General features: G+C 57.9%; 1 protein-coding gene across 1 annotated transcript in view; it reads right to left on the minus strand.

Moving 5' to 3' along the window:
- The window catches only part of LOC147108994 (tubulin polyglutamylase TTLL5-like), a 166,084-nt gene that overhangs the window by 74,794 nt on the left and 78,196 nt on the right, over window positions 1-13,094 (minus strand). Inside the window, exons 12-13 of the mRNA XM_086004163.1 lie at window positions 12,812-12,906; window positions 5,215-5,348 (exon numbers count right to left, since the gene is read on the minus strand). Of these exons, the coding sequence (XP_085860289.1) occupies window positions 5,215-5,348; window positions 12,812-12,906 (229 nt within the window). The remainder of the gene's footprint in view (window positions 1-5,214; window positions 5,349-12,811; window positions 12,907-13,094) is intronic.

The following is a 13,094-nucleotide window of genomic DNA, read 5'->3' on the forward strand; positions in this document are numbered from 1 at the left end:
GTGCTGCACTGTAGGAGGGGCAGTACTGAGGGAGTGCTGCACTGTAGGAGGGGCAGTACTGAGGGAGTGCTGCACTGTCGGAGGGGCAGTACTGAGGGAGTGCTGCACTGTCGGAGGGTCAGTACTGAGGGAGCGCCGCACTGTCGGAGGGGCAGTACTGAGGGGGCGCTGCACTGTCGGAGGGGCAGTACTGAGGGAGCGCTGCACTGTCGGAGGGGCAGTACTGAGGGAGTGCTGCACTGTAGGAGGGGCAGTACTGAGGGAGTGCTGCACTGTCGGAGGGGCAGTACTGAGGGAGTGCTGCACTGTCGGAGGGTCAGTACTGAGGGAGCGCCGCACTGTCGGAGGGGCAGTACTGAGGGAGTGCTGCACTGTCGGAGGGGTAGTACTGAGGGAGTGCTGCACTGTCGGAGGGGCAGTACTGAGGGAGCACTGCACTGTCGGAGGGGCAGTACTGAGGGAGTGCTGCACTGTCGGAGGGGCAGTACTGAGGGAGCGCTGTACTGTCGGAGGGGCAGTACTGAGGGAGCGCGGCACTGTCGGAGGGGTAGTACTTTGAATGAGACGATAAACCGAGGCCCCGTCTGCCCTCTCAGGTGGACGTTGTGATCCCACAACACTATTTAAAAACAGATGATCTGATCTTATCACATTGTTGTTTGTGGGGCCTTGCTGTGCGCAAGTTGGCTGCTGAATTTCTTATATTCCAACAGTGGCTACACTTCAAAAGTACTTACTTGGCTATAAAGCGCTTTGGGACGTCCTGAGGTCGTGAAAGGCACGATATAAATGCAAGTCTTTCTTTTCTTATAGTTAAATAGCAAAACTTACAGTAAATTAAGAGTCACAGGCCTAGAAATTCAGTATAGCCACTTTTGGGGCGGTAAAGTCGGGCGGGCGCTAAAGTTTGCGCCCGGCGCAAAGTCGATGGCACTTCGCCGATATTCAGTAGCTTCGCCCTAAGAGGTTGCTTGAGCGCTAAAACTGGCGTTGCACGCCTATCTTTAGGCGCTAAGCCGGCGGTGCAGTGGGATAGCGCCGAGGCCGGGCGCAGCGCAGGTGCGGTCATTTCTTGATTGACAGCAGACACCGTGGCGCCGGCCAGCTCTTAAAGGGGGAAGGGTCGACTTGCTCTGCTGCAACGGCCTGCACACTGCAGCCTTCCAGCTAGGCCTGAACACTGCTGGTGATCAGAAGGGGCCATGGCAACGGTACAGAAGGCCCGTGAGCGTGCCCTGCGCTTCTCAGCCCATGACTTGAAGGTGATGGCGGGGGCTTTGGAGAAGAGACAGCACATCTTGTTCCCGGACACTGGCAGGAAGCCTCCAACCAGCGTCTATAGGAAAGCCTGGAGGGAGGTCGCCCGCTGGGTGTCGGCCACCGGCGATGCCCCCAGGGACAATGTCCAATGCCGGAAGAAGTTTAATGACCTGACCAGGATTGTCAGGGTGAGTACCCTTTCCAGTCTCCTCCTCATCCTTGCATGTACACCTGACATGATGGGCAAAGGGACCTGAAAGCCCTAATGGCCAGCCCTCAGCCAGCAGCTATGGGACAGTCATGAACATCAATTGCACATTCTGCACTTTACACCATGGGAGGCAGTGCACACCACATCAGGGCTACACACTGGCCAAGCTATTCCACCATGGGAGGCAGTGCACACCACGTCAGGGCTACACACCGTACTTACAGGCCGTCCTTTCTCTTGCAGGCAAAACTTGCCAACAACCAAAGGCACCAGGAGCAGACCGGGGGAGGCCGCCCCCAGATCCAGGAGCTCACTCCCCTGGAGGAGCGCGTGAGTCGCCTCATGGGACCCCGGGTGATTGGGCCCGTCGCCTGTGGAGATGCCGACCCTCTTCTGGGCCACAATGGTATGGACATCACCTTTTGGACCTCTCTCGTCGCACTTGCGCATCCGATCTACCTCCTTTGCCATTGTCCGACCAATGCGCTGAATGCCACCAGTCATGCCTCCCTCGCTGACGCCCTCTCCTCACTCTAAAGCTACTCTTGTGCCTTCCTGCTTTCAGCTGGTGACGAGGAGCTCCCTGAAGCTGCCAGTGACAGCCCCTCCGAGGAGGAGGAGGAGGAGGAACAGGAAGACGGACCATTAGGGCAGCAGTCAGGTGCGGCTGCAGATGCCGAAGTAGTGGACACGTCTTCCCTGGAGGAGAGCCTGGAGGAAGGATCGGAGGGGAGTGCAGTTGCTGGGCCCAGTCGCCGCCGGCAACGTGGCAAGGGTTGGGCAGCTCTGCCCCCTGCTCCCCAGCGGGAGAGTCCGGACTCCAGTCCGGCCACGTTCAACTCAGAGGAGGTGCGCCACCTCGATCAAATGGCCCAGGATTCGGATCGCCGGCACACCGAGCTGATGGGGGTAGTGGCACGGATGCCTGAGGCCATCGAGTCCCTGGCTAGTAGTGTGCGCGAGTTCGGGGCCTCACATGCTGCGAGTGGCCGGCTGATCAGTGATGCCGTCCAGACAGTGGCTGCTCTGTTGCGGTCGCAGACCAGGGCAACAGGGGCACTGACTGCTGCCACACGCGCTGCGTCAGCCAGGCATCGCCTGGACACCCGCCGCGCTGCAGCAGCACAGCGGGCTGCCCTTCGGCAGATTGGTGCGTATGCTGCAGTGCGGGCCCATGCAAGTGCCAGAGTGGCACATCACCAGCCAGGGCCGACCATCCGCCAGATTGCACACATTCCTCCAGCCGTCACCGCCACTCCCCCAGTGGCGCCTCAACGGCAAGCGGCTGCAAATGATGTTGGCCAGGCACAGCTGCGCCAATCACCAGCCGGACCCTCGAGGGGCAAACCCCGTCTAGGCCGCCCCCCAAGGGCATCTGCCGGAAGGACATCTGACCCTCAGGAGCTTTTCCCCAGCCTCGCAGCAGCCACTGGGCAGAGCTTGCGGAGGAGCAGCAGGCCGGGCAGGGGCCCCAAAAGGCTCGACAAGGTCTCGCCCTCGCGGCCCAAGAAGTAGACGGTGTGGCCAAGTGTTATTTTATATGGCGATGCCTATGTTTCTTTTGGGGATGGTTGTTTTGTTTCTGGGGATGTTTTTTGGGTTAAGGCCGAGGATGAAGGCCATTTTTGTCCAAATGTTCAGTTATTCCTCCCCAGGTTGTGGGAGTGAGTCATTTGACGTACTGTTTTTTGGGGCCGTTGAATGTTTCTGGGTTTCATGTGGGAAGGGGTTTCATTGGTCTAAAATAAAGATTTCTCTTTATTCAGAGAGTGTCCATGTTTGTTGCTGTAAGTGTTTGTTGCCTTCGCCGGCTGAGGGCTTGCGGAGCGGTTGCGTTCATGTTCCTTCATGGCCACAAGGCATTCCCTGACAGAGGGCTTAGAAGTGACGTTCAATAAGCCGCCGACGGACGGCCCTTGGACCTTCTCGCTCCCTCCTGGGATGGTACTCCTCCTCCTCCTGCTCCTCCTCCTCATGCTCCTCCTGCTCCTCCTCCTGAGGTGGTGGTCCAATGTGAGGTGGCAGTGCCTGAGTCCTGCGGAGAGCCAGGTTGTGCAGCATGCAGCAAACAACGACGAATTGGGACACTCGGTCCGGGGAATACTGCAGAGATCCGCCGGAACGATCCAGGCAGCGGAACCGCTGCTTGAGGACGCCAATTGTTTGCTCGATTATGTTCCTGCTCGCTTGATGACTCTCGTTGTATGCCTCTTCAGCAGGGGTCCTGGGCGCGCGGAGCGGGGTCATGAGCCAGGTACACAAAGGATAGCCTTTGTCCCCGAGAAGCCATCCTCTTGGGGGAGGCTGTGCCTCGAACATGTCACGCACAGTTGTCTGCCACAGGATAAAGGCATCGTGGCTGCTGCCTGGAAAGCGGGCATTGACAGCTAGGATGCGCTGCTTGTGGTCACACACCAGCTGCACATTGAGGGAATGGTAGCCCTTCCGGTTGCGGTAATCCTCGGCATGCTCCACAGGTGCCCGCAAAGCCACATGCATACAGTCAATGGCGCCCTGCACCAAGGGGAAGGCCGCGAATCTTGCAAATCCCAGTGCACGCTGATGCTGCCTCTCCAGGGCCATGGGGAAGGAGATGAATTGGCGTCTCCTTCTGAAAAGGGCATCGGTCACCTGGCGGATGCAGCAATGCACGGCGAACTGGGATATGTTAGCTATGTCCCCAGCAGCGGATTGGAAGGAGCCGGTGGCATAGAAGTTCAAGGCCACCGTCACCTTCGCCTCCACCGACAGAGACGTCCTGCTCCTGAGCTTTGGACGCAGATCTCTGCGAAGCAGATGGCAGATCTCTCCAACCACCTCCTTTCGGAATCTCAGCCTTTTTACACATCGCGCGCCACTCATGTTGAGGTAGGTGCGCTGCTGGCGGTATGCCCTGACTGGGTAAGGCCTATGTTGCCGACGCCTGTTGCCCCCTCTGCATCAAGCCAGGGCTGCCCCTCTCACACCGCATCTGCGAGCCCTACGGACATGACACTGAAACTCAGCATTGGCACCCCATGCAGCCCCCATAATATGCTGCCAAACAGTCAAATATACAAGAGGCCACTTGCAACGCTCTGGCCTGAAGCCAAAAATACCTGAGCTAGTGTTGGGCCCAAACCAGAAAGCTGTCTTCCTTGGTCTCTCTCCAGAAATCCGTTGCACAAGAGCGTTTGCTGCAAAATGCCTGCCCTTTATAGTGCAGGGTAAGTGCCCTTTAATTTACGCTCCCCGGGGCCCACGTCGGCTCTGTTGCGTTCCACTAAACAAGCGTGCAGGCCGCCGGCCGCACAATGGGGCGGTCCCACTGAAGTTCTGGATCGGGGCGCGCAAAGGGCGTTGCACGAGGATATGACGTCATTTTCTGCGCGCGCAGGTGAGCGCGCGCTAAACTTTGCGCCGGCGCTAAATGTGTACTTAATTTGGGGCGAGGCGCAAATCGCGCTGCGCCCGGACGCTACACGCATAGCGCCCAAAATTCACTTCTCTTAAGGCGCTAACGGCTGGCGCAAGCAACTGAATTTCTAGGCCACAGAGTTGGTTGAAGCATCAGAGTTGCTGTGCAGGGCAGGCTGCAATTGCAACGTGACCAGTTTCCAGAAGCTATTCCCCTCGTAAATGTTGTTGAAGGAATTTGTAAAGGGAAAAAGTTGACACAAAAGTACAACAAAAACATGACAACTGGAAGTATCCCACTGCTAAATGATGTTAGATATTTCTTATTTCCAGCTGTTGATACCCACCTTCTGTGGCTGTGCCGTTGGTTTGCTCTGTGCTGATGCTCTGCTTCCCGTTCCTGGTTTGGGTCCCCAGGAAGGCGCTGGCTGATTTGTTCTTGTGTGTGTAGATCGTGAGAAGTTCCTCCAGATCAGTCTCACTGCAAATCATTTTTAACAATTACACGCGATTCGTTTAGTAACCGTGTAGCAAGAGCAAAAAGCGAAAACTCGGCAATGTTGGAAATCTGAAATAAAAACAGCAAATGCTGCAAAGACCCAGCAGGTCAGTCGGCCCCAGGAAAGAGAGAAGACAAGTAATGTCTCACCCGAGGCCCACCATCTGCTCCCCTGACCCACTCCCGACTCAGCTCCTGACCACTCAACTACTCCCCCTTCCGGCACAAGCACGATGGGCCGAATGGCCTCCTTCTGTGCTGTAACTTTCTATGATTCTACATTGCCAACTGCTGCCTTGCTTCAGCCATTGTTCCCCTTCTTTCAAAACTGCTCAAAATACTCAGCTAAAAGGCCCACTCTTGACTCTGTACCCTCTGCATCACCAGCCGCCCGGCGACATCCTCTTCCTCTCTAAGGTTCTGGAGGTGTTGTTGCCATCCACTCCCGAAACACCGGTCCCATGACTCTGCACTCGAATTTCTTCAGTCTAGCTTGTCTAATCCATAGCACAGAGACAAGGAGCTTAAAGGAGCAGAGGATGGTCTCTTTGAGGAGACGGGGAACTGGTGTGGAAATTGGGGAGATGTTACTTGTCTTTTTTCTTCAGAGTGACTGTGACCACAATGCGGTATCTGTTCTCTTCAACCTCAGTGCGCCTGTCAACGTGGTCTATCCCCCTCCTCCACTGCTCCGCTGTGGGTCTACTCCCTCATAGATCCATTCCTACCTGTCATAGAGTCATAGAGTCATAGAGTTTTACAGCACAGAAAGAGGCCCTTCGGCCCATCGTGTCTGCGCCGCCCATCCATCCCTGTCCAGTCTAATCCCATTTTCCAGCATTTGGTCCATAGCCTTGTATGCAATGGCATTTCAAGTGCTCATCCAAATGCTTCTTGAATGTTGTGAGGGTTCCTGCCTCTACCACCCTTTCAGGCATTGAGTTCCACATTCCAACCACCCTCTGGGTGAAAAAGTTCCTCCTCAAATCCCCTCTAAATCTCCTGCCCCTTACCCTGAATCTATGCCCCCTTGTTATTGACCCCCCCACTAAGGGGAAAAGTTCCTCTTTATCTACCCTATCTATGCCCCTCATCATTTTGTACACCTCAATCAGGTCCCCCCTCAGCCTTCTCTGCTCCAAGGAAAACAACCCCAGCCTGTCCAGCCTCTCTTCATAGCTGAGGCGCTCCATCCCAGGTAACATCCTGGTGAATCTTCTCTGCACCCTCTCCAAAGCAATCACATCCTTCCTATAGTGAGGCGACCAGAACTGCACACAGTACTCCAGCTGTGGCCTCACCAGCGTTTTGTACAGCTCCATCATAACCTCCCTGCTCTTATATTCTATGCCTCGGCTAATGAAGGCAAGTATCCCATATGCCTTTTTAACCACCTTATCTACCTGCTCCGCTGCCTTCAGGGATCTATGTACATGTACACCAAGGTCCCTCTGACCCTCTGTACTTCCTAGGGTCCTACCACTCATTGTGTATTCCCTTGCCTTATTTGTCCGTCCAAAATGCATCACCTCGCACTTTTCAGGGTTAAATTCCATTTGCCACTTTTCCGCCCATCTGACCAACCCGTTTATATCGTCCTGTAGCCGGAGGCTTTCCTCCTCGCAATTTACCACCCCACCAATTTTCGTGTCATCTGCGAACTTACTGATCATACCTTTTACATTCTCATCCAAATCATTTATGTAGATCACGAACAACAAGGGACCCAGCACCGATCCCTGAGGTACTCCACTGGACACAGGCTTCCAGTCACAAAAGCAACCTTCAACCATCACCCTCTGCCTCCTGCCACTCAGCCAGTTTAGGATCCAACGCGCCAAGGCACCCTGGATCCCATGGGCTCTTACCTTCTTAACCAGTCTCCTATGCGGGACTTTGTCAAAAGCTTTACTGAAGTCCATGTAAACCACATCCACAGCATTTCCCTCATCCACCCCACTAGTCACCCCCTCGAAAAATTCGATCAGATTTGTCAGACATGATTTACCCTTGACAAAGCCATGCTGACTATCCCTGATTAATCCTTGCCTCTCCAAGTGGAGATTAATTTTGTCCCTCAGAATTTTTTCCAATAATTTCCCCACCACAGATGTTAGACTCACTGGCCTGTAATTCCCTGGTTTATCCCTGCTACCCTTCTTGAATAATGGTACTACGTTAGCTGTTCTCCAGTCCTCTGGTACATCCCCTGTGGCCAGAGAGGTTCTGAAAATTAGTGTCAGAGCCCCTGCAATCTCCTCCTTTGCCTCCCACAGCAGCCTGGGATACATCTCGTCCGGGCCTGGGGATTTATCCACTTTTATCCACAGCACAGCTGGCACACCTCTGTCAGTCGTATCTCCCATTCTGCCCAGTCGCCTTCGATGAGCCTCACGGTTCCATCCTTGGCCCCTTCCTGATCCTTATCTATATGTTCCCCTTCGCTGATATTACCAGTAAGTCTGGGGTCAGCTTTCATACATATGCCGACAATATCCAACTTTAGCTCACTCCTTCCACTCATGACTCAACTGACATTGCGGGATGTTGGGCGGGGGGGATGTTGGGCGGGGGGGGTGATGTTGGGCGGGGGGGGGGGATGTTGGGCGGGGGGGGGGGATGTTGGGCGGGGGGGGATGTTGGGCGGGGATGTTGGGCTGGGGGTGGGGATGTTGGGCTGGGGGGGTGATGTTGGGGCGGGGGGGGATGTTGGGCTGGGGGGGATGTTGGGCTGGGGGGGATGTTGGGCTGGGGGGGGGATGTTGGGCTGGGGGGGGATGTTGGGCTGGGGGGGGGATGTTGGGCTGGGGGGGGATGTTGGGCTGGGGGGGGTGATGTTGGGGCGGGGGGGATGTTGGGCTGGGGGGGATGTTGGGCTGGGGGGGGATGTTGGGCTGGGGGGGGATGTTGGGCTGGGGGTGGGGTATGTTGGGCTGGGGGTGGGGGATGTTGGGCTGGGGGGGTGATGTTGGGGCGGGGGGGATGTTGGGCGGGGGGGATGTTGGGCTGGGGGGGATGTTGGGCTGGGGGGGATGTTGGGCTGGGTGGGGATGTTGGGCTGGGGGGGATGTTGGGCTGGGGGGGATGTTGGGCTGGGGGGGGATGTTGGGCGCGGGGGGGGGATGTTGGGCGGGGGGGATGTTGGTCGGGGGGGGATGTTGGTCGGGGGGGGATGTTGGGCGGGGGGGGATGTTGGGCGGGGGGGGATGTTGGGCTGGGGGGGGATGTTGGGCTGGGGGGGATGTTGGGCTGGGGGGGATGTTGGGCTGGGGGGGATGTTGGGCTGGGGGGGATGTTGGGCTGGGGGGGATGTTGGGCTGGGGGGGATGTTGGGCTGGGGGGGGATGTTGGGCTGGGGGGGGATGTTGGGCTGGGGGGGATGTTGGGCTGGGGGGGCTGTTGGGCGGGGGGGATGTTGGGCTGGTGGGGGATGTTGGGCTGGGGGGGATGTTGGGCTGGGGGGGATGTTGGGCTGGGGGGGGATGTTGGGCTTGGGGGGTGATGTTGGGCAGGGGGGGATGTTGGGCTGGGGGGGCCAATATCCATTAATAATCACTATGCAAAAAAGAGCCTCCAAATTTTGGAAACACCTAAAAATGAGCAACCCCCACTGCTATCATTACGAAGCCATGAAATGCCAAGAGAGGACCATAAAGAAGAATACCCTCAGTCAACTAGTCCTGGGACTCAGTGAAGTAACTACTAACACTACTAACAATAACCAGCCCCAGGACAGTGACAGCGTAACACAAAGAATTCGACCCAACACAATCGTCGCTAAGCAAAAGGAAAAATATCTGTCATATTGGGCAGAAACAACAAAAACCCAAAACAAACTCAATTGCTACTTGGTCCTAAACAGACAATACAACATGGCTGATTACCTGACCATGGTAAAGGATAGCAAACTGAGAAAAACCTTGACAATGTACAGACTTAGTGAACATAGCCTGGCGATCGAAAAAGGTAGACACAGGCAGACCCGGCTACCAAGAGAGGACAGGATATGCTCTCACTGCAGTCAGGGAGTGGTGGAGACAGAGATGCACTTCCTCACAGCTTGTAGAAAATATCAGGGCATAAGGGAGAATTTCTACCCAAAATTCACAAAAATATGCCCGGAATTCAGAAATTTGAATGACGACCAAAAACTCCCATACCTACTAGGGGAAGAGAGAAATTGTGTAACCTTAGCGGCACACTATGTTACAGCTTGCCATAAACAGAGGGGCATCCACTAAATATAAGAAAAGAGTATATAAAAATTATATGAATGTATAATTATACACTCAGGGATATATCTGTTTATACACTGTATGGATAGATCTGCGTTTATGTGTTCAACCATAAATGTTTTTCGATGCTTTGGCAACATAAGATGTACCTTGTCATGCCAATAAAGCGATTTGAATTGAATTGAATTGGATGTTGGGCTGGGGGGGGATGTTGGGCTGGGGGGGGGGGGAATGTTGGGCGGGGGGGGGGGATGTTGGGCGGGGGGGGGATGTTGGGCTGGGGGGGGATGTTGGGCTGGGGGGGGGATGTTGGGCTGGGGGGGGGATGTTGGGCTGGGGGGGATGTTGGGCTGGGGGGGAGTGTTGGGCTGGGGGGGAATGTTGGGCTGGGGGGGAATGTTGGGCTGGGGGGGATGTTGGGCGGGGGGGGATGTTGGGCGGGGGGGATGTTGGGCGGGGGGGATGTTGGGCGGGGGGGGATGTTGGGCGGGGGGGATGTTGGGCGGGGGGGATGTTGGGCGGGGGGGGGATGTTGGGCGGGGGGGATGTTGGGCGGGGGGGATGTTGGGCGGGGGGGGATGTTGGGTTGGGGGGGATGTTGGGCTGGGGGGGTGAGGGTGGTGTTGGGCTGGGGGCATGGGGGGGATGTTGGGCTGGGGGGGTGGGGGTGATGTTGGGCTGGGGGGGTGGGGGTGATGTTGGGCTCGGGGGGGATGTTGGGCTGAGGGGGGGAAGTTGGGCTGGGGGCGGTGGGGGGATGTTGGGCTGGGGGGTTGTTGGGCTAGGGGTGGTGGGGGTGATGTTGGGCTGGGAGATTGGGGGTGATTTTGGGCTGGGGGGGATGTTGGGCTGGGGGGGGTCGGGGGGATGTTGGGCTGGGGGGGTGGGGGTGATGTTGGGCTGGGGGGGTGGGGGTGATGTTGGGCTGGGGGGGTGGGGGGGATGTTGGGCTGGGGGGGTGGGGGTGATGTTGGGCTCGGGGGGAATGTTGGGCTGGGGGGGAAGTTGGGCTGGGGGCGGTGGGGGGATGTTGGGCTGGGGGGGGTGTTGGGCTAGGGGTGGTGGGGTGATGTTGGGCTGGGGGGGGTGTTGGGCTAGGGGTGGTGGGGTGATGTTGGGCTGGGGGGGGTGTTGGGCTAGGGGTGGTGGGGGGATGTTGGGCTGGGGGGGTGTTGGGCTAGGGGTGGTGGGGGTGATGTTGGGCTGGGGGGGGTGTTGGGCTAGGGGCGGTGGGGGGATGTTGGGCTGGGGGGGGTGTTGGGCTAGGGGCGGTGGGGGGATGTTGGGCTGGGGGGGTGTTGGGCTAGGGGTGGTGGGGGTGATGTTGGGCTGGGGGGGTGTTGGGCTAGGGGTGGTGGGGTGATGTTGGGCTGGGGGGGGTGTTGGGCTAGGGGTGGTGGGGTGATGTTGGGCTGGGGGGGTGTTGGGCTAGGGGTGGTGGGGTGATGTTGGGCTGGGGGGGGTGTTGGGCTAGGGGTGGTGGGGTGATATTGGGCTGGGGGGGTGTTGGGCTAGGGGTGGTGGGGTGATGTTGGGCTGGGGGGGGTTGTTGGGCTAGGGGTGGTGGGGTGATGTTGGGCTGGGGGTGATGTTGGGCTGGGGGTGATGTTGGGCTCGGGGGGGATGTTGGGCTGGGGGTGATGTTGGGCTGGGGGTGATGTTGGGCTGGGGGTGATGTTGGGCTCGGGGGGGATGTTGGGCAGGGGGGGATGTTGGGCTGGGGGTGATGTTGGGCTGGGGGTGATGTTGGGCTAGGGGTGATGTTGGGCTGGGGGTGATGTTTGGCTGGGGGTGATGTTGGGCTCGGGGGGGATGTTGGGCTGGGGGGGGTGTTGGGCAGGGGGGGATGTTGGGCTGGGGGTGATGTTGGGCAGGGGGGGATGTTGGGCTGGGGGGGATGTTGGGCTCGGGGGGGATGTTGGGCTGGGGGTGATGTTGGGCTGGGGGTGATGTTGGGCTGGGGGTGATGTTGGGCTGGGGGTGATGTTGGGCTGGGGGGGATGTTGGGCTGGGGGGGATGTTGGGCTGGGGGTGATGTTGGGCTGGGGGGGATGTTGGGCTGGGGGGGATGTTGGGCTGGGGGGGATGTTGGGCTGGGGGGGATGTTGGGCTGGGGGGGATGTTGGGCTGGGGGGGATGTTGGGCTGGGGTGATGTTGGGCTCGGGGGGGATGTTGGGCTCGGGGTGATGTTGGGCCGGGGGGTGGGGGGGTGTTGGGCTGGGGGGGGGTGATGTTGGGCTTGGGGGGTCGGGGGATGTTGGGCTCGGGGTGATGTTGGGCTGGGGGTGGTGGGGTGATGTTGGGCTGGGGGGGCTGGGGGGAGATGTTGGGCTGGGGGGTGGGGGTGATGTTGGGCTGGGGGGGGTGTTGGGCTGGGGGGGTGGGGGGATGTTGGGCTGGGGGGGTGGGGGGATGTTGGGCTGGGGGGGTGTTGGGCTGGGGGGGTGGGGGGATGTTGGGCTGGGGGGGTGGGGGTGTTGGGCTGGGGGTGGTGGGGGTGATGTTGGGCTGGGGGGAGTGGGGGGGATGTTGGGCTGGGTGGTGGGGGTGATGTTGGGCTGGGGGGGCGGGTGGGATGTTGGGCTGGGGGGTGGGGGTGATGTTGGGCTGGGGGGGATGTTGGGGCGGGGGGGGATGTTGGGGCTGGGGGGATGTTGGGCTGGGGGGTGGGGATGTTGGGCTGGGGGGGTGGGGGGGGGATGTTGGGCTGGGGGGGACGAGGGGATGTTGGGCTCGGGGGGGTGATGTTGGGGCGGGGGGGATGTTGGGCTCGGGGGGGGATGTTGGGGTGAGCGGGGGGGATCTTGGGCGGGCGAGTTACAGTCTGGAAGGACAAGACTGATGGGCCAAATGACTTTTTCTTGTCTTTGGCTTTTGTTCTGAGAACGGCTCAAGCTCACCTCAGAAAGTAGTCAAAGAGGCTACAGACAGAGACACTCATCCCATCAGTTCTAGTCTCAGAATTCCAAGTAATACATTTCATTCCCCAACCTCTTCCAAAATTCACTCTCCAAAAAGAAACAAAAGAAACTTCTTGGAGCTGAATCTCAGGAATGACCTCACGTTGGGCTCGGCACGATAGCGGTGAATGACATCACCCCCACACCATGCAGAGTCCTCGGGCCGGGCAGCCTGTGAATCAGGAGACTGCAATCGTTTCCAAATCCCCATTATCCGCATCAGTGTAATGCATTTTCCATTCCTCTCACCTGGCTTTACTGACAAATACTTGGAATTCTTCCTGTTGGATGCAGGTCTCCAGCTTCAGATCCATCTGGCTTCTCTTAATCATTCGATCAGTTTCCTGCGTTTAAAATTCAAAAATTGGTACGGCCAGCTCCCAGTAGCACCACAGCTTCACGGTGCAAGTTAGTTTCCAGGTCAATCCAAAAACCCTTTTCTTTCAACTTATATTTTCCCCCACGCACACCATTTCATCCACAGAACATCGTGGGTTAAGTCGCACTCCAGGACTTGAGTAGGTAATCCAGG

This window comes from Somniosus microcephalus, chromosome 12, assembly GCF_052327205.1.
Source record: "Somniosus microcephalus isolate GS21.2 chromosome 12, FLI_Smic_1.0, whole genome shotgun sequence".
NCBI classification, from domain to species: domain Eukaryota; kingdom Metazoa; phylum Chordata; class Chondrichthyes; order Squaliformes; family Somniosidae; genus Somniosus; species Somniosus microcephalus.